Source organism: Callospermophilus lateralis, chromosome 9, assembly GCF_048772815.1.
Source record: "Callospermophilus lateralis isolate mCalLat2 chromosome 9, mCalLat2.hap1, whole genome shotgun sequence".
In the NCBI taxonomy this organism is placed as follows: Eukaryota; Metazoa; Chordata; class Mammalia; order Rodentia; family Sciuridae; genus Callospermophilus; species Callospermophilus lateralis.
The window spans coordinates 42,351,434-42,376,044 of record NC_135313.1 but is presented as its reverse complement, the minus strand read 5'-3'; the positions used below and the strand labels follow the sequence as shown (position 1 = coordinate 42,376,044).

The following is a 24,611-nucleotide window of genomic DNA, read 5'->3' as shown; positions in this document are numbered from 1 at the left end:
GCAAGACCTTCCTGGCCCCAGGAGCCTTGCTTTTGCAGGAGGTTGCTGGTGAGAGTAGGCTGAGTTTCAAGAGAAGACTTGACTGCATCTGTCACCTGAAGAAGCCAGATAACAGTTGGGGTTCCAAACCATGTGGGGATCTGTTGCTGGATTCTGATCCTTGCTAACATGGTCTCTGGGTATGTTAAGGCCTCACCTTTTCTCCAAGACTCCACAGCCTGTGTGATCTTACAGAGTTGATATACTTCCCCAAGGAATAACAAATTATTCTGGTTTGGAAAGGCCACACCTCACCTTATCTCTGTTAATAAGTGAGGGAAAGCACCAGGAAAATGCATAATTTCACTCAAGTCTCCTGCTGAGCCCTGGAGAACAGACACACACACACACACATTTATATTTTAGATATCTGGCAACCTCTCCAATAAACAAGCCCCCAAAGGAAGGGGTTGTGCTTCTTGCTTGTGCTTTCATCTGATTTGTGGCTTTGAGTGTGAAGATTGATTTTCCATAGGATCTTCAGCCACCTGGAAAGATTCAAAAGGGCTGTCCTCTCTGACTCTGAACTTGGAAATGTTAAAATTGCTGTTGATGGAACTGATGAGGCAGTGGAGAGGAGGCTGAGGGTGCAAGTATTTTCATAAGTTTATCTGAAAAATGTTTTTTATTGTATAAAAAAGAATCTCCTAATTGGTTATTTCTTTTATATGTAAATGTTGGTATTTTAAGTGTTTGTGCTTTGCATGTTTGTTTAGTTATCAGATTTAAATATTTGGAATGCCCATGGATCAAGAGAAGAAAACCCGCCCTAGCTGGACAGTCACCTGATGAATCCATTCAAAAGCTCTTAGATTTGGGCCTTGAAAGCCTCACCCTCTGTTTTGACATGGCTTTTCCTTCTACATGGACTCCTTCCTCCACTTCCTCTAGGAGTACCCGCTTCCTGCCGCTGTGTACCTAAAGAAGAGTGGTTAGGCAGGTGTCCAGTTCTCTTTCTTGAGAGCTTGGAGACATGGTGCCCTGTTTCTTAGCAGGGTTGTGCACATCCTAGGCTTTGGATGTACAGAATGGAGGGAAAGGGACTGACATGTAAAATTCTTAGTAATAGAAAGCATAGCATCTTGAAATTGGAACGGATCTCACATAAGACCTTCCACATGGGACAGCCAGACTCTTCCTTTTGTAGCAATGGAGGTCTTACCACTTTGTAAGGTGGCTCATTGAATTTGTCAGATGGGTTCATCTAAAAGTTCTTCCTCTCTCAGAGTTGAATTGAATTCTGCCTCTATCCAGGGGTCTTAACTCAGCCTTTTGGAACCTTCCCAAGTTATTCTGATTTTTCTTCTTTAGACACTCATTTTAAGTCAACCATCATATTTTCCTTGGGCTAAAAGTTCTTTTTCTTCAAAAATTTCTCATGTGATGTACATTCATTTATTTATTCATCAGGAAAAAAAATTACTGATTACCTAGTTGTTGAAAGGTGCTCTGCTAAGTACTAGTGATACATTGTCGAGCAGACACCTTCCTGGCCCTTACCAAGTTTGCAGTCTAGTAGTGGAGAGAAACAAGAGCTCTGTACTGTACATACACATATGTATGTATGCACGTACATGTACAAATTGCATTCAGATTATAAAGGTATAATCTGAATGCAATTTGTACATGTACGTGCATACATAAGTGCAGTGTGCTTATGAGAGCTAATGTTAAAGGAGAATTGGATCTTATTCTCAAATCCCTCATTGTCATGGCCATTTTGTTCTGGAAACATCTAATCTGTCAGTGTGCTGCTTCAAGTGGCAGAAGGAAGTAAACAAAAGTTTAGGATTATTTTCAGTTGTGGTGGCACTGTGTGCTGGGCATTGTGCTCTTTTAGCCTATTACATGTAGGAGGTTAGTATTTTGTCATCCCCATTTTATGATGGGAAAATTAAGACTTGGAAAGGTTAAGAAATTTGCCTACACTTATACAGTAAGTGGCTGGGATGGGGTTTGAGTGGTGGCAGTATGGTTCTAGAGTCCCTGCTCTTATCCACTTTATTTTTTTCTTTTTTAAACACTTTTATTAGTGCATTATAGTTATACACAATAGTTGGGTTCATTTTGACCTAATCATCCATGCATGGAATTTAACTTACTCAATTTCAGTCCCTGATGCCCCCTCTTTCTATTCTCTCCTACTTTCCCTATTCATCTTCCTCTGCTCTACTGCTCTCTCTTCCTTCTGTCTGTCTATCTATCTATCTATCTATAAATCAGTGTTTTGTAAGTGTACATGGAATTTACTGTGGTATATTTATAGATACACAGAGCATACTTTTGGCACATTCATTTGCATTTCCTCTCCTTTCCTGTTCTTCATGTCTTCATGTCTTGAACATGTTCTTTTTTTTTTAACTTTTTATTTACTTACTTATTTATTTATTTTTATTATTGGTTGTTCAAAACATTACATAGTTCTTGACATATCATATTTCATACATTTGATTCAAGTGGGTTATGAACTCCCATTTTTACCCCGTATACAGATTGCAGAATCACATCAGTTACACATCCACTGATTTACATATTGCCATACTAGTGTCTGTTGTGTTCTGCTGCCTTTCCTATCCTCTACTATCCCCCCTTCCCCTCCCCTCCCATCTTCTCTGTCTACCCCATCTACTGTAATTCATTTCCCTCTCTTGTTTTTTTTTCCCTTTCCCCTCACTTCCTCTTATATGTAATTTTGTATAACAATGAGGGTCTCCTTCCTTTTCCATTTCCAATTTCCCTTCTCTCTCCCTTTCCCTCCCCACTCTCATCCCTATTTAATGGTGATCTTCTTCTCATGCTCTTCCTCCCTGTTCTGTTATTAGTCGCCCTCCTTATATCAAAGAAGACATTTGGCATTTGTTTTTTTAGGGATTGGCTGGCTTCACTTAGCATAATCTGCTCTAAAGCCATCCATTTCCCTGCAAATGCCATGATTTTGTCATTTTTTTAGTGCTGAGTAATACTCCATTGTGTATAAATGCCACTTTTTCTTTTTATCCATTTGTCTATTGAAGGACATCTAGGTTGGTTCCACAGTCTAGCTATTGTGAATTGTGCTGCTGTGAACATCGATGTAGCTGTATCCCTATGGGGAATAGACCAAGAAGAGGGATAGCTGGGTCAAATGGTGGTTCCATTCCCAGCTTTCCCAGGTATCTCCATACTGCTTTCCAAATTGGCTGCACCAATTTGCAGTCCCACCAGCAATGTACAAGTGTACCCTTTTCCCCACATCTGCACCAGCACTTGTTATTGTTTGACTTCATAATGGCTGCCAATCTTACTGGAGTGAGATGATATCTTAGGGTGGTTTTAATTTGCATTTCTCTGCAAGAGATGGTGAGCATTTTTTCATGTACTTGTTGATTGATTATATGTCCTCAGGACAACTACCCCATTCACAATATCCTCAAAAAATTTAAAATACTTGGGAATCAACCTAACAAAAGAGGTGAAAGATTTATACAATTAAAACTACAGAAACCTAAAGAGAGAAATAGAAGAAGATCTTAGAAGATGGAAAAATATACCCTGTTCATGGATTAGGCAGGACTAACATCATCAAAATGGCGATATTACCAAAAGTTCTCTATAGGTTTAATGCAATGCCAATCAAAATCCCAAAGGCATTTCTTATAGAAATAGATAAAGCAATCATGAAATTCATCTGGAAAAATAAAAGACCCAGAATAGCAAAAGCAATTCTAAGCAGGAAGAATGAAACAGGCGGTATAGTGATACCAGACTTCAAACTATACTACAGAGCAATAGTAACAAAACAGCATGGTACTGGTACCAAAACAGGCGGGTGGACCAGTGGTACAGAATAGAGGACACAGAGACCAATCCACAAAATTACAACTATCTTATATTTGACAAAGGTGCTAAAAACATGCAATGGAGGAAGGATAGCATCTTCAACTAATGGGGCTGGGAAAACTGGAAATCCATATGCAATAAAATGAATCTGAATCCCTTTCTCTCACCATGCACAAAAGTTAACTCAAAATGGATCAAGGAGCTTGATATCAAAACTGAGACTCTGTGTCTGATAGAAAAAAAAGTTGGCTCTAATCTACATATTGTGGGGTCGGGCTCCAAATTCCTTAATAGGACACCCATAGCACAAGAGTTAAAAACAAGAATCAACAAATGGGACTTACTCAAACTAAAAAAGTTTTTTCTCAGCAAGAGAAACAATAAGAGAGGTAAGTAGGGAGCCTATATCCTGGGAACAAATTTTTACTCCTCACACTTCAGATAGAACCCTAATATCCAGAGTATACAAAGAACTCAAAAAAATTAAACAATAAGAAAACAAATAACCCAATCAACAAATGGGCAAAGGACCTGAACAGAACATGTTCTTTTTGAGTGCCTTACAACCATTACCTGTGTTGGTAAGTCTCCTTCCACTAACCACCAGTGTTTTTTAAAGGAGAGATTTTGTTTTGTCTCTCTCTACATATAAATGATGGAATGGATATCACCCCCAATCCAAGGAGCCAGCCTTATGTCTATATTTAAAAGACTAGGGAAAAAAAAAAAAAAAACAGTGAAAAACATCAGGCCAAAGAATGATCCTAGATTTTGCCCAGTCTCATTTACCATATAGATCTCTCCTGGCAGCAGTTAATTGATTGTCTTGCTTAGTTCTGGGAATCTTTCTTCCTCTTTCTGTTGTGTCTCTTTAGGTAGTCTTGACTATTCCCTGATCATGCTCATATTGTCTACATTTATGTTTCCAGCCAGTGCTTCTTAACAGATCACCCAGTTAGTATACCCAGTGTCTTCCTGACATCTCTGCTGGAGTAGTTACGTCTTAGTCTAAGCATGTGCGAAATGGAACTCTTGACTTCTGTCTATACCCTCCTGTAACCAAACTTTGTGATTTCAGTAAACGTGACCACCATTCCATCTAATTATCAAACTAGAAATGTAGGTCATCTCAATTTCTTCCTTTCCTGTATTTCACTCGACAAAATCCACTTTCCAATCCTGACAGTTCTACATCTAAGCTAGCTCTCTTGCTAGACTATATTATCCTATTCTTTGTGTCCACATGGAGACCAGTCCAAGCTACCTGCCATAACTCTCTTGAGAACCACTCACAACAGTGGGTGATGATGGTTCTCTGTCTTTTGGCTCTTCCCCACCAACCACCCCCCCCCCCCCAGTCACTTTTTACAATCTTTGGCTGTTTAGATCTCTTTTGTGTTGTAGGAAATTTAACAGGACATGGCCACTTTGGGTGAATTCTTTTACTTTTTCCTTTTCCCTGACCAGTTCTTTCCTGTGAAATGAATTTGATTCTTAGAAGCAACAGAGCTGTGAGTTTGTGTCCAGGTTGACTGAGGGAAATGGTGGCAGACCACACAAAACTATTTAAAGCGTGAATGTGTTTATGTTATGCTTTCTTGCCTTTGGACCATTACAAAAGTAAGATCTTCTCAGATCACACTTTAAGAATTGTTTTATTGGGCTGAGTGTGGTGGTGCACGCACATAATCCCAGTGACATGAGAAGCTGAGGCAGGAGGAACAAGGACCACAAGTTCAAGACCAGCCTCAGCAATTTAGTGAAGTTCTATACAATTTGGTGAGACCCTGTCTCAAAGTAAAAATAAAAGTTGCTGTATTTCTCAGCTTCAAAAAAAAAAAAAAAAAAATGAGGGTCAGGGGACTTAGGGATGTGTCTCAATGGTAACGCACTGTCTGGGTTCAATACTCAGTACCCAAAAAAAAAGTATAATTGGCAATATGTAGCTCTAATTTTGAAAATTAAAGAAAAGAAAATGGTGGCAAGGTAAGGTAAGATTCTGCCCCTTACCAGAAGGCATTTATCATGGTGTTCTAACTACACCCCATCTTTCATCCTGTTGAGTCTATCTACAAGCCCACCTGTTCCCTTCTCATAACTTCCTTTTTATTATGGAAGAAGACATGAAAGTATTCCAAAGCCTCTTAAATTCTTTAGTTGTTTAACCCAGTCTTTTTTATGACTAATTATGTGTATATCCATATATATATATATATATATATATATATATATATATATATAATTTTTTAAAAGGGCATTCTCATTATATCAATTTGTTCCTAAGTGAGTCATTACAAGTGGGTTGCGGTCACTTGTTTGATTGGTCCTGGCCAATTTTTCATGTCCTCTGGAGCATATGTTCCAAGAAGGCAGCACATCCACTAATTAGCACTGTCAGGGTATGACATCCTCCTTCTTCAGAGTTAACTATACCACTTGCTTCTAGAGCCAGATTCTGTCTCCTTCTGGGCTCATGTATCTTATTTAAAAACTGAACGGAGGTGGCTGATGCTATTCCAGAGGGTTGGTGGTCATGCTGATAAGGGGAAAAGCACAACTCAGACAGCAAAACACCTCATTCTTCTGGGTAGAACTCAGTGGCATGGAGTTTGTCATCCTTTTTGTGTAGGTTTCTCTTTTATTATTTTTCTGCTCAATAACTTGTCCTGTTGTTTCTGTGCCCTGATAACACCTTGGAATCCTTTCCCCCATCATCTCCCCTGGAGTTAGCCCCTCCTGGGATCCCTTTGCTCTTAAGCATAAGTTGGAGAGTAGAGAGCTGCCTCCAGGGATACTGTTCCATGTGCAGCACACAAGATAGGTACTGCTCCAGGCCAGAGCTGGAGGAGGGCCCCACAGACCCCCAGAGCAGGGCCATACCCTCATCTGTTGCTGGCCAATGATAGTAAAGTTAAATAACAAGAACAGGTAGAATACATAAGCACTAATATTTACTTAAGTTTTAGCAGACAAAAATAATTGTCAAATTGCTACAACAATTTTTAAAAGCCTGTTTTTACCTGTAGATTAGTGACAGTCCATGGACTGGCTATCTTTGAGCAGTGCTGGCCTTTGGACCATACCCTAAGGTAACATTGCTTAGAGTCACTTGAAGCATTTGTCTGGTGTTTGAGCTATTATTGTGCCTCTTGAATCTCATGATGAGCTCTAGTCTTGAATGCTTCAGCTGTCCTTTATCACTAAATCTTGTGCTGTGAGGGGATGCTGCTCCAGAGAACTGCTGCTTTTGTGAACCACCTGGCTACACTCAGGAGCTTTTCTTTCTGATTATAGATCTCAAAAGCATCCACTATTACTCGGTCTCCAAAGAGACACCTAAGGTTTGCTGACTTCTTTTCCAAACCAGTGGTAGAAAAATTCAAATTTGATTATGATTTTAAATTTTAGTCCCTGGGCTGTAAAGGATTTATGTGTTGTTAAAATTCTCTGCTTCATGAAGATTGCTTGTGGGAAAATGAAATGATGGACAGTAATGTAGAGATTGCTGCACAGAAGAGGAGGAGTTTGTAGAGGGGGATCTTTAACTCAGCTCTGAGGGAAGAGGGATGCTAGAACATTTTTGAAATGTCACATCACCTTATTTACGGGTTTGACAGTTTTAGTTTTGAGTATGCATAGTTATTAAAGTTCTGTGTTAGTAAATGAAACACGAAGAGAGCTGATATTTACTGAGAACTTGTAATGTTCTGTGTACTCTATGTGGAATATCTCTTTTATTTAGAATCTGTACTTAATAGTTTATATAGATAATCACCAAATAGTGTCAGAGGGCTTATTTTATAAGAAGTAATTAATTTAAGTAGGCCATCCCCACCCCTGGCAGACGGTGATGTTATTGGTCTTAAACATTAGAGATAGTCTTAAGCTGCGTGCGAGGTTATATAACATGGGCATTTAGGGAGAGGCATGAACTCTTTTGAGCCCTTTGGGGTGCTATTTAATTCATCACTGCTGTGCTAAATAAAAAATTCATCATGCCTCATAAAAGTGCCCAAGTATTTCTAGGCAGTGAGCTCAAAATTCACTACTGTGAATACAGATAATTTGTGGAGAGCCATTCAGGCATTGGTCGGGGCAGGAAGGAACATGAGGGAACCATCAGAGCTACATTTTTCCAAGGATATCAGAATAAATCTTGGTGCCTGAGAAGATGATCCCGAAAGAAGAAAACATTATAAATCATTTGGTTTCTAACCTTACGGTTACATCAGTTTCGAGGAACTCATCAACCATCTGCTAGAAGAGTTATGTAGCCTGCCTTGCTCATTAAGACCTTAGGTTCTAAACCCCGAATGACCTCGTCCTACTTCATGTCCACAGAAGTTCTCCTACATTAGTGACAGGTATCATTGATCTGCTGTAGCCTTAACATCCCTGGGTGTCCTATGCCACTGACTGGGTCCACCTTGAAGCAGAGTGGCTCATCAAACTCAAGGCTGAGTGGAGTGAGCTATTGTTTTGTATGTTCCCTATTTGAGGAAGGTCCCTCTTGATCCATGTTTGTAAGAATTTATCACAGGTTTTGTGGCCCTCTTTCAAAAATGGATGACAGATATTTGGTTTTATTTCAATGAAAAAGTCACCAGCCAGGACTCCTCTTGTAGGGAAGGCTGCATTTCTTACTGCACAACCCATGATTTTTGATTTCTGTTTGGAACAGTTTATGGTTGCCTGACTGATGAATTTGGACATGCTGCAGCTGGGTTATATTGCAGCCCTGCAGACTCAGGACTGCTAATAAGGGTATTCTGCTAAGCAGCAGAGAGACTGCTTCATTGTACGCAAACAGGTCCTTTTGGTTTAAGCAGTCTTACTCTTTAGGTCTATGAATCACTGGATTTTTGTAAGCTCAGTCCCTGAAAAAACTTGAGTGTCTTAACCGAGGTGTTAGAGAGATAGAGAAGTAGATAAATGTATCTGTGAATGTGTGTATAAATGTGTGGCTCTTCCTGTAAGCTGTATAACATGTGACATACATGACATTGCATTTATCTATGAATACATCCATAGATACCTATAACTCCTGAATAAATATATTAGAAGCCCTTTTTTTTTAAGTTAAGGTTTGCTTATTTATTGTTATTACCACCCCCATACATTCAGTGATTGAATCCACATGGAGCCTGCTTAATTAACATGCATAGGTTTTAATGTCTTGGGAGTGGGATTCCCATGCTTTTATCTACATGATTACAAATGTCTTTCTTTGAAATGTTTTCCTTTCTCCTGTGCATACTGCTATTTGTCAATGCTTTCTTTCTTTATAAAATAATTTTGAGTACATATAATTCTGATAGTGATACTTACATAATAACATAATATTTATTATTTAAAACACAATGTGAAGAGTTAAATAATAAAGACTTAAGTTATTTATTCTTACTCTTACAGAATTCCCAGAATTATAAATTGTCATCTGTAAATAACCCCTTTCCATTTTTTTGTAGAAATTAATTCTGATATAGATATTGTGATCCAGAACTATTTTGTTACAGGTCATTTGTCCGTTAGTGCAAAATATCTGTTCAGTCCTAAATGTTGCACCGTTTTCTGGTGAAGAGATTTTGACTCAATACTTTACATTTTGTTTGTTCAGCTGCTAACAAATTTTAACATTCAAGTGACAGTTAAACATGTATGTACACATACATATGCATATGTAAAGTATCTGTGAGTTAGAGAAAATCATGAACCAGGAATTGATTCTGCGCAGTCCTGATACATTTTGTCAATTTTAAATGCCAGTATTAAGTCAACATTATTCAAAAACTGGACTTGGAAATATGGATGATGATATTCAGTTCTTGATTCTCTTGAGATATATAATATTTTTCATTTATAGAAGTTATTAGATAAAAGTTTGTATAAACATACAAATATTTGAATACAGATTCAAATTTATTTGAACTTTAGCACTAAAGAGCCAAAAGGAAATGAAATGGAAAGCCTCATGAGAATAGCCATTGTTTTCTGTTTCCAGCATGGTGAAGTGTTATGGAAACAGTCCACTCAACTGTGTTGGACCTTGTAGTTAGCTCATCCTTACTTATTTTTCTAAAGTAGTAACTATCTCATGAACTGCTTGAGTTAAAGATCAAGTATTATGTTAGGAAAGTCATCTCTTGTAGAACTTGTCTCTTCTTTCCAACTTTCTTTGGAAAGAAAATTACTCTTAACCCCAGCTTCCAAAAATTATTAAAACAAGCCTAGTAATATAATTCCTGAAGATAGTTAAGAATCTGAACTTAGATTTTTATCAACTTGGATATTGGCTGTTAAAACATGTGTCATTGGATATATGTCATTGAACTATGTCCTTGAATTATATTTAAAAATATTTGAATTTGCTTAAATAGAGTTCATAAAAGTAACTTCTAATTTTAATTTAAATGAGTAGGTATTGTTGGCTTATAAACAGTTTTACCAGCTAGATAATATAAGCCCAATCCCAATTCAGTCCCAAGAGATCTGCTCCCAGTGCCATTTTCAAACAGATTTGACCCTTAGAAAACTTGATCCCAATTTTTTTTTTCAGCTTATTATGAGGTCTCTGAGAAACCAAATCAATTTTAGCAATCATCAAAATGTTCTCATTCTTGCTTGCCACCCACCACTTCCCATAAGGCAGTTTTCCCCTCAGTCTATCATGGACCAGAACAGGATTTGCGGAGAACTCAATGTGGTCATGAATTTGAAGTTTGTCTATAGAAAGGTCCATAGTTACCGGCATAAACAAATAGTCTGGCCTGGACTTATTATATACCTTGTCAATTTACCTAAGAGAAAACCTACTTTATTTAAAGCGTGTGTGTGTGTGTGTGTGTGTGTGTGTGTGTGCGCGCGTGTGCGCGGGCGCCACTGTTTATTTTACCTATGCATGTTTTCAGTCTTCTAGTTTTAAATACAGACCAGAAATTTATGTCAAGAAAGAATATCCAGAGTGTATGTGAGAGTATAGGTGGGGTTGGGGAGCACAGAATACTGCTGAGAAGATTGAATAGTGAGAAAGAAAGCCTGGAGGTGAATTGGAGACTAGACCCTGGAGTGGGAATGCACTTGTGATTTCTAGAAAGGAGTGCAGAGCTGAGAACCAGATAGCACAGAATGCCAGGAACTTTCTGGGCATGCAGCTTCACCTCAACTGGAAAGACATCAGGCCTAGAAAGAAGGTGTCCTGATGTGACCAGAAGCAGAATTTGACCCTGCATGGATGGATGGAGGAAATGAGCACTAAAGACTTGAGTGCAGTGTAATGGAACATAGACTGTAAGTGAGGTCAGGTCAGTCTGAACTGAGAGACAGGACTGGGTACACATGGTTTACCAGCTTTTATATAGTAAAACCCTGAGAACAATGGAAAATGGAAGTCAGGAACTTTCAACAATGCAGAATGTGTTATGTGGACAGTGTCCTGTAAAGTAAGAACATCACAAAGAGAAAAAGACTGCAGGGAGATCACAGCAGTCGACCATCACAGAGCACCATGGAATATATTTGGACCCATTTTCATTACTTGGAAAGTAAATTGGTGGGAAACTGCAGTCATTGAAGAAGTACCCAACCTCCGACCATACTTCTCAGAGCTCCATGAATGTTTATTTCTCCTTTACCATACTACAGCTCCAGCTCCAAAAATAGTCTTCTTAGGACTCAATTCTTAGAACTCAATTCTTGGTGCATGGATTCTTGATGCTCCATATGTTATCATTGATGTTTTAGGTTGCTTAAAGGCCCTGAAGTACATGTTGAGGAATGCACCAAAGTTGTTCATTTACTATTCCTCAGTGGTGGGAGGTAGAACTGGAATCCATCTGCAGTCCTCCTCTGAAGAAGTAGCAGTGTTGAGATTGCCCTTACACCCTGAGGCAGAGGCACCTCGCTCACACCTGGAGACCTCATGCCCACGCACAGTGGCACTAGAACAAAGACTTGGACAAAACAAGACCTGGGGAGATGAGTGTCCTTACCTCAACTGCCCAGAGCAGGGTATATGTTTTATTTTGCCAACACTTAATAGTTGACCATTTCCCAGATGCTGATTATGAAGGGCAGAACTGGACAGCTCAACAGGAGGCAAACAAATTCCATGGAAAATAACTGGTGGAAAGGAAGCATTCTAGATCTCTTTCAGAGTTCCTCAATGCACACGCTCATATAAAAGGCTCTCAGAAGCTTGATGATAAGGGCATTTGTTTCACTGCATCTCACTGTGGCCTCAAGTTCATTTGACTTTGGGCTTCTTTATCTTTGAACACCCATTAACCTTCCTTGGAATTAATTCATTGTTAAAAGGGTCGCATTCTAGGAGGCAGGTGCTAAGAGAGATCAGAGGAAGGATAGAACCATCAAAACCAAGTTTTTTTTCACCTTACCAATTTGAGCTAAGAATTTTTTGTCTGCCCCATGTGACCTGCTGCTCTTACCAGTTTACCTTTCAGGGATACTGCTAAAGTCTATGAAAAATGACCATATCCTCAAGGGATCGAGCGAGTCCCCACATTAACTGCTTAGCTTTTTAATTGAATTGAAGAATTATCAATTGGTTTTCATTGTGAGCAAACCAATTTGATTTAGAAAATATTTTGAGGAAGATCAGTTCTTTTAAACTCTAAAAATACATTTGGTGAAGATGCTTAGGTTACCAGGATATTTTGGGCTTGAATCATCTGTAAAAAAAAAATACAATAATTGTGTGTACTTGATTGCTGTGAGAATATAATTCTCCTGAGATTTTGTTGGCCATCATTCTAAGTGATCTTTCTAATATCTGAGCAGTAACCTTCAAGTACTAAGTTCTGTTATACCTGAATCAGTGACATGTCATTGAATAGAAAGCACACACATAGAAAAATGTTGCTGAAGCATCATTTAACCCCACGAGTAAAGCATTTGAAAATACCATTAGTGAGTCTTCTTTCCCAAATTTCATGGCCCCAAAGAGGTTTTAAGGTTTCTGCTTAATGAATTAATATGGCTTGTTTTCATCCACAGAGGCCAGCAAGCTTGTCATGTCCTATGTGGCCGCTGTTTGTGGAAAAGGAGCAGAAGTTAATCAAGTCAAAGAGCAACTTTTACAGTCCAACCCGGTCCTGGAAGGTAGGTTTTTCTGTGTGCATTAGGTCAGTGTCACTTGAACGTAGATTCAGGTTGAGGGCACTTCAGGTATCTGGCATTCTGGGAGGGGAAAAGGAGGAACGAGATTCAAGCCAAGACTTGTTGAGCAAGTAAGCATCCTAGGAACTCTTGGCTCTAAGAACTTGAAGGAGGAAGTGGTTGACTCGTGGAAAAGGAACACTCCCACTTGTAATCCTTTTCCCCCTTTTGATTTTTATTTGAATGACTTAAATTTTGCTTAAAAGAGTCAACTGATATTTGCAATTGATGGTGTAACACTCTTTTATTTTTCAAGAGAATACCTATGCCTGGTTATTTCTGTTGTTAAGGAAACATGAGCTCTATCAGAGAAACATTTAAGGACCAGTTTTTTCAGGGCCATAAAAAGCCTATACCTGACTGTAGAGCTCACAGATTTTCAGGTTGGCTCCCTGTATTAACTCAGGCTTCAATAACAAAGTACCACAGACTGGACAGTTTAAACAACAGAAATTTATTTTCTCACATTTTTGGAGATTGGAAATGAACAACAAGGGGCTGGCAAGGTAGGTTTCATCCTGAGGTGACTTCTCTTGGCTTGTAGGTGGCTGTCACATTGCTGTATGTACGTATGATCTTTTCCTTGTGTACATCAGGAGAGAGAGCAAGAGTGATCTTTGTGGTATCTCTTTTCCCCCCAGTTTTTTTAATTGGTGCATTATAGTTTCTCATAGTGGTAGGATTTGTTGTTACATGTTCATACATGCACACAATATTACAATAGAAATCTCTTTTTTTTATTAAGGGCACTGATCCCTCATGGGAGTCACACACTTAAAACAGCATCAAACCTTACTTCCCAATATCATCACATCAAGGGTTATTAGCACTTCAACATATGATTTTGGAACACAAACATTTTAGTCTATAAGACACCATCTGAAAATGAAGCCAGAGACAAATTCCATTAATTCCATAAAGGATGGCATGTGCCATCAGCATAAACCATTCTTTCCCACAGTAAATCAAAGCCTTTCCCTGTTGATGGGAAGCCATTCAATGCACTTCATATTATAAGCATGCTATTACTGTCATGCAACACATTTACTGGGGGTGGAGTAGGGTTCACCACCTTAGCACTATTGGATTAGACACATCTTTGCTATAGAGGGTTGTCCTGTGGCCAGCATCTCTGGCTTCTGCTCACTGGATGCCATTTGTACTCCTACCCCTGGTGTTAGAATCAAGAATGTCTTCAGACACTGCCTGGGAAGTCAGAACTACAACTCATTAAAATCTCTGGGCTAGAGAAATAGTTCGGTTTCTTTGTTCCAAGTCAGGAAGGACAAGATTTAACACAGATTATGGCACAACTGCTCTGGCTAGGTGGGCACCCCCCTAGTGTGGAAGGCAGCCCTGCCCTATTGTGTTTATTCTCAGCCCCAGCTCCTCCTTCCCTTTTGGAGATGCTCCTGAACCCTGAGCATTCCCTTTGACTCCAAGAAACACTTCTGTGCTTCACATTCTCCATTTTATTACAAGGAGACATCTTGGCATCCCTATCCCTGGATGGTAGGATATGAGAGAAGCAGAGACCAAATCATCTATTCCTTTGTTTTTGACCACTCCTCCCCTTCAGTACTTAACCAAGAAAGAAGCTATAGAAAGTGGTATCTCTTCATTTTATTATTGTAATATTTGACTTTTGTTTATTCGTTTTTGCTTTTAAGTTAATGAGTTCCTCATATGCTATTATTCTGTAGATGCTTATTTTAAGAATGCTGTGATCTAAAGGAGCATTGCTAAGGAATGTTATAGCTTGCATCTGTGACTAGAATCTGGCTCTTTATTCAGTGGTATTTCAATCTAGGCTGCAGTGCAGGAAATGGGAGAAATGTCCACTGTGGGCCTGAATTATCTTTTATGGGAATGCTTTACTTTTGAACTGGAGCTGCTACTGTAAATGAACATTTAGAACAATGAACTTAAAAAAAACAAACGAGGAATGTGTCTCGAGTGTTTTATAATGGAACACTTGTTTTGGATTCTGTGGCTCACAATAAAGGACTTCAGTGTTAGGATTGTGTTTAGTAATGTGCAACTTAGAATTGTTTGATGAAAAGATGACTTGTGGCTTGCAAAGGGTGCCCTAAATCAAGTTTTTTTTTTTTTAAAGCAATTCCTTCACTTGGCCCTGACCTTCAAGCTTCAATAAACTGTCCTTTATGTGACAGCGTCCTGTGCTGGACTTTGGGGCTTTTAAGTTAGTTAACTTGGCACCCACCACAAAGGCCTAGCAAAGAAAGCATGAGAATGTCGAGTTTTCATGATAACTTGGTTGACATTTGCCATTATCAAGATCACACTTGTAAAAGCTTTGGCCTGTGTGAACAAGGGATAAGCATGGGAACCTCCCTAGAAAATTCCCCTTGTTGAGTATTTCCAGTGTACAGGTTTCCTTGCTCAACACAGCATCTCGTTTTCTTTCTGTTGAAGAGAGAATTTGGTGTTAGGGACTAACTGAGCCATCCTGGGTTCAGGCAGCATCCTTAAAACAAAAAATATTTTCTGTGTTGATATTGCAAATTTTGTCTTAACTGATCTCAAGCCAACTATTATTAATTATTTCAATAAAACAAAACAAAACAAAACAAAACAGCCACCTAGTGTGTGAATTAGAGCACATCACATTTAGGTGCTGAATATTCAGAGTTACCTTCTAATAAATGTGCTCCCTCACTTCTTTATAAATGACTATTTTGAAAACAAGAACCAGTTTTTAGCCTCAGGGCTCATTTGAGCAATGATTGTTCCAATTCTCTTCTCCTTGCTTATCTTGAATAAGTTCTGGAGGGCTCCAGATATTTGATGTCCAGCCTCTTGTTCCAAAAATCATTTCTGTTGGCCATTTTATTATGCTTTCCTCTTTGCTAGCTACCTCTGGATCCCAACAATAGTCTGCGTGGATGGAGGACTTGGTAGAATCCATAGTCTCCTATTTCTCTCGGGCTCACTAGACCAATTTACACTTCAACAAGATCCTTAGGCAACTGGGTTGCGTATTGAAGTTTGAGATGCACTGCTGGGCTTTCAAAGATTCAAATGGGGGTCCCCTATCCTGATAGATATGTCTTAAGCTTATACTGCCTCTTTCTCTGCTATCATTTTCTTAGATTAATTTGCCACTCTCTAGTGCCCAGGCTTAGTTAAACAGGGGCATTCTGTGCCTGGTGAGGGTCAGCCACATGATTCTTGTGGACCCTCATGTAAAAGGGATTCCCATGGGAGATTTGTCTCCTCGAAGCAACTAAGAATGAAACAGGCTCCTATTTTGCATTATAGATCAGTTTTGTTTTCTTTATTTTCTGACAAGTTTTACTTAGGTCTGATGGACATAAACTACTGAAGCTGTGTAGCATTTTCAGGCTATTGGAAATGACTGTCATCCCCAAATCTTGGTATTTCAGAGTTATATAACTGATCATATTTAAATAAGTAGTTTTGTTTTAAAATTAATTGAAGTGCCACATGCTTTCTTCTCTGATCTGGAAACCTAATCCAGTTCCATCAAACTTTTGATAATACAGAGTAATTCTGAAATAGCCTGTTATAATAGTAGAAGAATAAAAGCCACTTGCTGGCAACTCACTTGACTTCTGTTTGAAAAGATTTAAAAGGTGTTGAATTAGGTAAGATTAAGTTTATGGTAATGCTCACAAAAATTCCATGAATCAGAGGAGTAACTTGCTGTTTTTCTATGAATTTATAATAAGACATGGAAGTTTTAGCAACTTATTAAAAACTTTAGTTAAGCATATTTTTATGGAAAGTTTGTACAGAAATGTCATTGGTACAAGTTGTATTTGCCAGCAATTATATTCGCTGTATCTTCTGCTTGAAAAAAAATTTTTTTTTTTCTGTGAACTTTAACCATGCATCTGTTTTGTTCTTACTAGCTTTTGGAAATGCCAAAACTGTAAGGAATGACAACTCCTCTAGATTTGTAAGTATTTGTATAAGCTTAAGTGTTAACACTAATATTTAGCTCATGTATGTTTAAACAACCAGGAGATGTTTAATATTTCTTAATACACACATTTTTTTAAATACGAAGAGCACCATTCCTATTGAGACACCGAAAATTCTATAAGGACGATTTTTGCTTTCTGAGATTTTTTTTTTTAATAATTCTTGGAGTGATAAGCTGTTTTTTAAAAAATTATATTTTCTTGTCATCTTCTACTATAAAATTCCATGAGTAATTTAAATGAGACTATTTAAGAAGACTTTTTACTTATCTGAATTTTGGCATTATTATTAATCATAATTAAGAATCAGCAATTATGTAGAAAGAAAAACTCTCAAGTTTGTGCAGTTTGTCACCCTTATTCCTTATTTAATGGGCCCAAAATATATTCTAAATCTTGATAGAGGTAAAATCAATAAGGTTGATGAGAAATACAAGGGTGTATGGGTTGGCAGGGGGAGCTGAAGCTGATTGATGTCTTGAGCTTGGTTGAGCTAGTAGATGCTATTTCCACTAATAGACACCTTGTCCATGTCACCTTTCCAGCCTGGTATCCTCTCATACTCCAGCATGTGCCCTCTACATTGGGCATTTGGGCCTCTCCAGCTGTGCCAGGCTCCTTCATGCCCCTGGTTTTCACAGAGACACCAACACTGCCTGGAGACAGCTGGGGTTTAGGGTACATGTGATAGTGCTGTTTCAAAACAGCTCTTTTTTCCCTGTAGTTTCACCAAGTTTATACATTTTTATGACAAAAGATCATTTGCTTTCTGAACTGTTTTCTCATATACATTACTTGTGCCACTGGGGACCATTTTTGATGATCTTTTATGTCTCTCTACCAGAGGCTCTTCCTGATCTTTCTCCCCCTTCTTTTTAGATCCCTTTTGGCTTTTTTCTTATTAGGGTTGTCTAGTGCTTCAGGAAGAGAATGACCTCAGGTGAGGCAATTTTGAGAGTTTAGAAAGTGAGAGGCTAAATAAATTTCTAATTCCAAGGCTGTGAATTTTTTCCATCAGATTAGTCTGTTAAGTTGTTATAACTGATTTGAGCCATGCCTTCTCCTGTTGTGGAAACACGGCTAATCTCATTGCATAAATAGAATTAGAAGTGAAGTATGGGCAGATAGAAGCAATTCCAACCATCAGGCTTCTTATATGCTAGAAATTTTATTTGGTTTACCAATTATGTGCACACACACTTTTAAATATTTACAAAAATATTTAGTATTTAGGCAGTATAAATGCATAAAACCATATTGCTTAAAAGGTCATTACCATTTAGTAATATTTGAAATCTAGCGAAAGGTTTGGCAGGAGATTTAGCTTATTAAGTAGCTTCAGAGAAATCCTATTATAACACGGGTATTAGGATGTGAGATTAACGCTTGATTATAGGCTAAGTCATTTCATGCCCAGTTTTTAGTAATTTCTCTGCTTTGTGGTCTGTGACTAGACTAGTAATACGCCCAAATATATGTTATAATTTTTGTAGTAGGATGCTACAGTACTTAAAGTCACTGCTGAACCTAATAGTGGTTTATGTATTCTCCAGGGAACTTGCAGTTCCTTCAGCTGGGTTTAGTTAACCTAGAATGAATTCCTCAATCTCTTCTCTGAACAATTGGGAAGAGTCTGCTGTGTTGCAGTTAATTACATGCTCATCATAACTGACATTGGAGACCAGTGTACCCAAGGAGGGCCCCCTGGTGTCCTCCTCTCCATCCCAGCAGATCTGGTTTGACATATCAAACTTCATTTAAGAAAGAGAATCAACTGGTTTTGAAAAAAAAATATTTTGAAAGTCTTTTTCTTGCTTGACCAAGTCTTCCTGGGAGTGGGCAGTGCATTGAGCATCCACCATGTGCAAAGTGCTGAGCTAGATGCTGGGAGCACTGGAAAGAAACGCTAGTGTTGCAGAAATTCCATTACTCAAACTCCAATGCAATAATTTTTTTTTTTTTTTATGAAAATGATTTATTTGTTTGAAACTGTTTTAACTAATCATCAGCCTCCCTGCACTTCACCTTGCAGCCTGCAGTCTTTCCTCAGCAGCAGCTGGAATCATGTCCACAGACTGAAGTTCCCCTGCTGCCTTACTGAAGGGCTCCATGGTGCCCTCTTGCTCCTAGATTACAGCATGTGCTGCTTCGGGCCTCCTGGGTCCCCCGTCTGAGCTGAGGCCTGCCCTTCTGGGACCTCATCTCTGCTCCTTGCCCTCTTTCACACTGCCTTAGCCACATGGGCCTGTGTGACCCTCAGGCACACCGAGCACCTCCTAGCCTCAGACCTTTGCAGTTGTGCTTCCTTCTGTATGCTGTGCTCTGTCCCTCGACCTTCACATCACTGGGAGTATCATACATCAAATGTCACTTCTGTGACACCTTTCCTAGACTCTATGACTTCAGCTGGTTTTTATTTTCTGAAGACTTTTTATTTTCATCTCTGGAGTCAATGTATTCCTCATTGATGTCATCACAACAATGATAGGGGCCATGGGAACAAGTACCTTCTTATGCACCAGTTTTTAAAGAAGCTTATGGACTAGACAAACTAGACATGTCTAAAAATAATTATAACACAACACATCAAAGAGCAAGTTCCCCATGAAAGGTACAGGTGAGACTATACAGACAACCAGGAGAGAGAAACTGGAGGAATCTGGGGCAGGGGACAGTCCTGAGAGGCCCCAAAGATTTAAGTGTGTCACAGTCGAGTGGAGGACAGGGGGGGCTGGACTTCCAGCCTGAGGAAGCCTGAAGAGAAGGGCCACATGGACCTGCATGTACCAGAGTTCCTGGCTGCTGGACCAGAGGGTGCGTGAAACGAGCCTCAGGACACAGGACAGGAAAGATGGGTCAAGGCCTCAGCTGGAGGGCTTCAAGTGTCAGTCTTAGAGTCTCACACTTTAATTGCAGGTGATTGGAAGTTGCTGGTTATTGCTAGTAGACTAGCGGCATTATCAGAACCAAGCTTCTGGCAGAGAATCAGGATGTGGCTGCACAAGAAGAGTGCCATTCCACCATCAGCATAATTCTCGCTACTGTCCAGCTCTTTTTCCATGGTTGGCTTCCTTTTCCTTTCTCTACAGTGTTTCTTCTTTTCAAATCTCCCATCCTAGTCTCATACCTTCTTTTAAAAAAAAGCATGATAATATGAATTATAATGCATTCTGCTGTCATACATAACAAATTATGATAAAAAATTTTTAAAAAGCATGATCCTCCATATGGTCACTGCCATCATTCAGGCCCACTAACTGAATTAATTCTGCATCCTGTGCCTCCCCTGTATGTGCGTCCCTGCACATGCATGTCTTACACTAATCCCTCCACCTGAGCTCTAGATCTGTTGCCACCTGTGCTCAAGGACCACTTCTGTTCTCTCCTGTAGGGTCGACTGCTAACCTCCTCGACAGGATTATAATCTCCTCTCTTTAGTAGCTGCTGTGTCCCCACCATAGAGGGTCTTGGTGTCCACTCAGTTGCCTAGACCACATCCCTGGATGTTTTATATCCTCGCTTATCTCCTTCTTCAACCCAGGCCTGTCATTGTGATTCTTTGGGTAGCTTTCAACTCTTTTTTCTCTTTTGCTGCTCCTGCTTGAAGCCTCCAGCATTTCCTCCCTTACCACTGCAGCTGACTGCCATCAGATTTATCTAGTCTTGCTCCTTTCTAGTCCATACCCCCACTAGCCAAGTGATCTTGTAAACAGGCAGGTGTGTTAAATGCCTCCTTATTTAAGATCTTTCAGTGACGTGGCTTGCTGTCAGGAGGACATGTCAATTTCACAGTGCGCTCCAACTTTCCTCTCCACACCCGATTCCCCACTCACTATCCCTGTTCTCCTACTCACATCTCCGGAGACTTTGCATTTCACTTGGGAAAAACTCCTGATATTATTTTGTCCTGCTTTCCATGCTTAGCAGCATGACCCGTTGTAGGGTGTATCCTACACCAGAACAAACTGTTTCCCTTGTCAAGTCCCCTCCAGAGCGTATATGTTCCCTGAGAGCAGAGACTGCTTTGCTTTCCTGTATTCCTACTTTGGCATTGAGGAAGTACTCAATAGACAGTTGCTTAATGCATAAGTAGAAGATTTAAAGGGTAGATGACAATGCAAAGGAGATGGTGAGAGAGCATGCTTTAGCTAGTAGAGAGTCGCAGAGCGCATTGTTGACCGAGTTCCATGTGGTCGTGTTTCTTCTCCCTCCCCATCGTTTTGAAAATTAGAAAGAGTTAGAGGAATACTTAAGGAGAATTATTTATAAACCAATCTATCTATTACTAGTGTAGGACTTGAAACAAAATCCAGGATTTGACATACCAGATCAACACATCCTTTTCTAAACAAGAAACAGCTGTTGAGGTTATTCTTTTGTTCTTGTTACTCTTTAGGCAATTATAGACCATTTCTTTATAAATCACAATATTGAACTCCATGTGTGTCTCAAGATACCATCTGTATAGTGAAATATGAACCTGGGTTATATACTGCTGTATAATCTAGGTCAAAAGCCAAAAAAAGTAATAATGATTATTAGTCTTTGATTCTGAGCTAGTCACACCACATAATTGTGTATTTGATCTGAATAGTTATAAAAACAGAATGGTTTATTTACCCACTGTCCAATATTTTTGGAGTTTATAGCCGTGATTTGACCCTTTTTTGCCTTGAAAAGTAATTTATCTTCCCAATCAGTGCGTATGTAAGGACTACTTTGTTTTCCCTGATTTTTATTCTTTTTTTTTTAAACAATTTTTTTTTTTTGAGAGAGAGAATTTTAATATTTATTTTTTAGTTTTCGGTGGACACAACATCTTTGTTTGTATGTGGTGCTGAGGATCGAACCTGGGCCGCACGCATGCCAGGCGAGTGCGCTACCGCTTGAGCCACATCCCCAGCCCTGATTTTTATTCTTAAATTGAGTACATGCATCCCTCAGGAGTTTGAAACACATATCTGAAGTGGCAAAGTCACACAATGGCCAAGAAGATCTGTTCTTAAATTAGCACCAGAATAGATTAGCTTTGAGCTAATGGGGTATTTAGTATGAATTATTTATGGAACATATTGTTTTACATCATGGTTATATAAACTGATTTTCTTAATTACATTTAAACAAGTGCATAAACATAAGAAGTTATTTGATGTTCTCTAAGAAGTACACTAACGAATTGTTTTGAGGTGGACTTGAAAACTCACCAAGCCTTTCTTTTCTTCAACAGGGCAAATATATGGATATTGAATTTGACTTTAAGGGTGATCCACTGGGAGGAGTGATAAGTAACTGTAAGTATTTTACTTAAATCTTTGTAGAGAAGTTCAGTATAGTAAAACATATAATAGAGTATTTTAAATACTTGACCTTTAAGAGATGGGTATAAGGATATGTTTCCTTTTCTTATATTTAGACTTTTAGCCTTTGCATTTCACATGGCTTCATAATATAATTTGTAAGTCTTTTTAAAGATCACTTAATAATCTTTGAAGATATTTTTAGAAATCTGCTAAAGAAATAAGTTTTTGTCCAGCTGTTTTTTATATTCCATAAGTCTTTAAGCCAATTCTGTATGGAAAAGATCTAAGGGTTTTATATATTTTTTTATTTTTGGTAACCAGGATTGAAACCAAGGGGCATAACCCCATCCCCAGCCCTTTTTTAATTTTGACACAGGGTCTTGCTAAGTTGCTTCAGTCCTCACTAAGTTGCCAAGGCTGGCTTTAAATTTGCCATCCTCCTGCCTCAGCCTCCTGAGCCACTGGGATCATAGGTGTGCAATATCACACCTGGCTCTAAGGGTTATTTTGTTTAACAAAATGCTTATGATTAAAAACAAAATACAGAGAGTTAGTTTAAAATTAACAATTTTTGGAAACATTTATCAAACAAAAGGAGTGGACCTGTACTGCAAATGTTATTTTGAGAAGTTTTGTTTCTCTTCCAATAATATTTAAATGGTTAAAATGTGATATGTCTGTTAGATAAAACATGGATTTATTAGCCTCCTTTAGACATGCTTTGTGACTGTAGAAGTGAAGTGTTCTCTGTTAAAGTGAAGGTAAAAAGTGAACATAATCAGGTGAGGTCTGGTCTAGAGTTTTCTGAAGTAGGCACAAGAGTGCCACATGGCATAGTTAGTGTCTGTAAGTGGCTGTCAGCTTTTGGGGGTTGAGGTACCCATGGTGCTGCCCTGTTATCTGATTTGTTTGGAAATTTTAATATACCAAATAGGGCTTTGTGCACCTCGTCTAGTTATCCTTTGGAAGCCTTCTGCATGTTTTGAGGGTCACACTACTGAATCGTCCATTGTCCCTGGCTGCCATATTACCCAAGGGTGCTGAAAAGTGACAAAAAACCCCACAAGTATCCTGAGTGTGTTCAATAGATGATATTTCTTCTTCAAGTGAAATGTTTTGCTGAACCCCAAATATGAAACAGGTAAAATGAGCCCTGGTCTGGTGGAAGAAGAGATGGATAACTTAGAAACCCTAGTTAGGTTAGTGCTGCTTAGGTTAGATGACTTTATATGCCAAATATGGAAATAAAAGTACTCATGAGGTAACCAAAAGCAAATGATTGTAGTGCCTGACAAACTTGTTAGGCACATTCCTTTCATGATGTATGTCAGCTGATGAGAGCTATCTAGAGAAAGATGCCTTGGTTCAAAGACCACCATTTTCAGGAATGATCAGTTTTTGTTCTGAAAGGTGACTCTTTAGTGCTTTATTTTTATAAGGCAAATAAACTATTTATTAAATCAATAATACTCTTTTTAAAATGAGTGTAAGTTTGGTGTCTTTTTTAATTATAGAATTTGTAACTGAACATTCTGGAATGATTTAACCCTTATAGCCCTTGAGAATTCTAGGAAAATAATTAGAAATTACTCTTATTATTTTAAGTATGAGAAAGTAACTTCAGTTATAAATTTATAAAAGTGTAAATTTTAAACAGAAATGTCTTCCTGCCCCCTCATTCTTACAGTATCCATGGAAAATAAATATTAAACTTTCAGTTATTTTCCAATTAAGATTAATATATCTTCATGAATGGGTTTCATATGGTGTTTGTTACTGTTTGTTCCCACAGTGAAATTATATTGAAGTCTGTGGTAGTGGGAACACCCTGGTGTTCAGGAGTGTCCTTTGCTCTGGAGAGGGAAGGTGCACATTAGTGGTGAGGCAGGACTTTGCTTCCTGTGTAGATGGAGGACTGACTCATAGCCGGCCACTGGGAGTTGCTGCCTACTGGCTTAAGGGGTGGATTGCAATGGGTAAACCCACTTGTGTTCTCTCCAAGCTGCCAAAAGCTTCTAGCTTTTTGTAACATGTAAAAGAAAACTAGATTTTCTGTTTTGTACTAAGTATCTGTTGTCTACTTTTCCAGCAGCCACCTGGTAAAAGCAGATTATTATTAACTAAAAATATTACCCTGAAAAAGTTATAGGATCCCTCCAACTAGTTGTATGCCCAAAAAGTGGAAAAGAAAGCCCAGTAACTCATCTTTCTTTCTAAAAGAGGTGTGATAACAAATTTAAGTCTGAAATTCTTTCAAAATTTGCATAACCCTGAAGTTAGTGTGAGTAGGAAAGAGAAGTTACTAAAATAG

At 38.7% G+C, this 24,611-nt stretch overlaps 1 protein-coding gene across 3 annotated transcripts in view; it reads left to right on the top strand.

Moving 5' to 3' along the window:
* Myo1b (myosin IB) overlaps positions 1-24,611 on the top strand; it is a 174,532-nt gene that overhangs the window by 83,703 nt on the left and 66,218 nt on the right. For all 3 annotated transcript variants that reach the window (XM_076866621.2, XM_076866620.2, XM_076866619.2), the window contains exons 5-7: positions 12,871-12,975; positions 16,929-16,975; positions 22,228-22,291. In XM_076866621.2, coding sequence (XP_076722736.2) covers positions 12,871-12,975; positions 16,929-16,975; positions 22,228-22,291 — 216 coding nt within the window. The remainder of the gene's footprint in view (positions 1-12,870; positions 12,976-16,928; positions 16,976-22,227; positions 22,292-24,611) is intronic.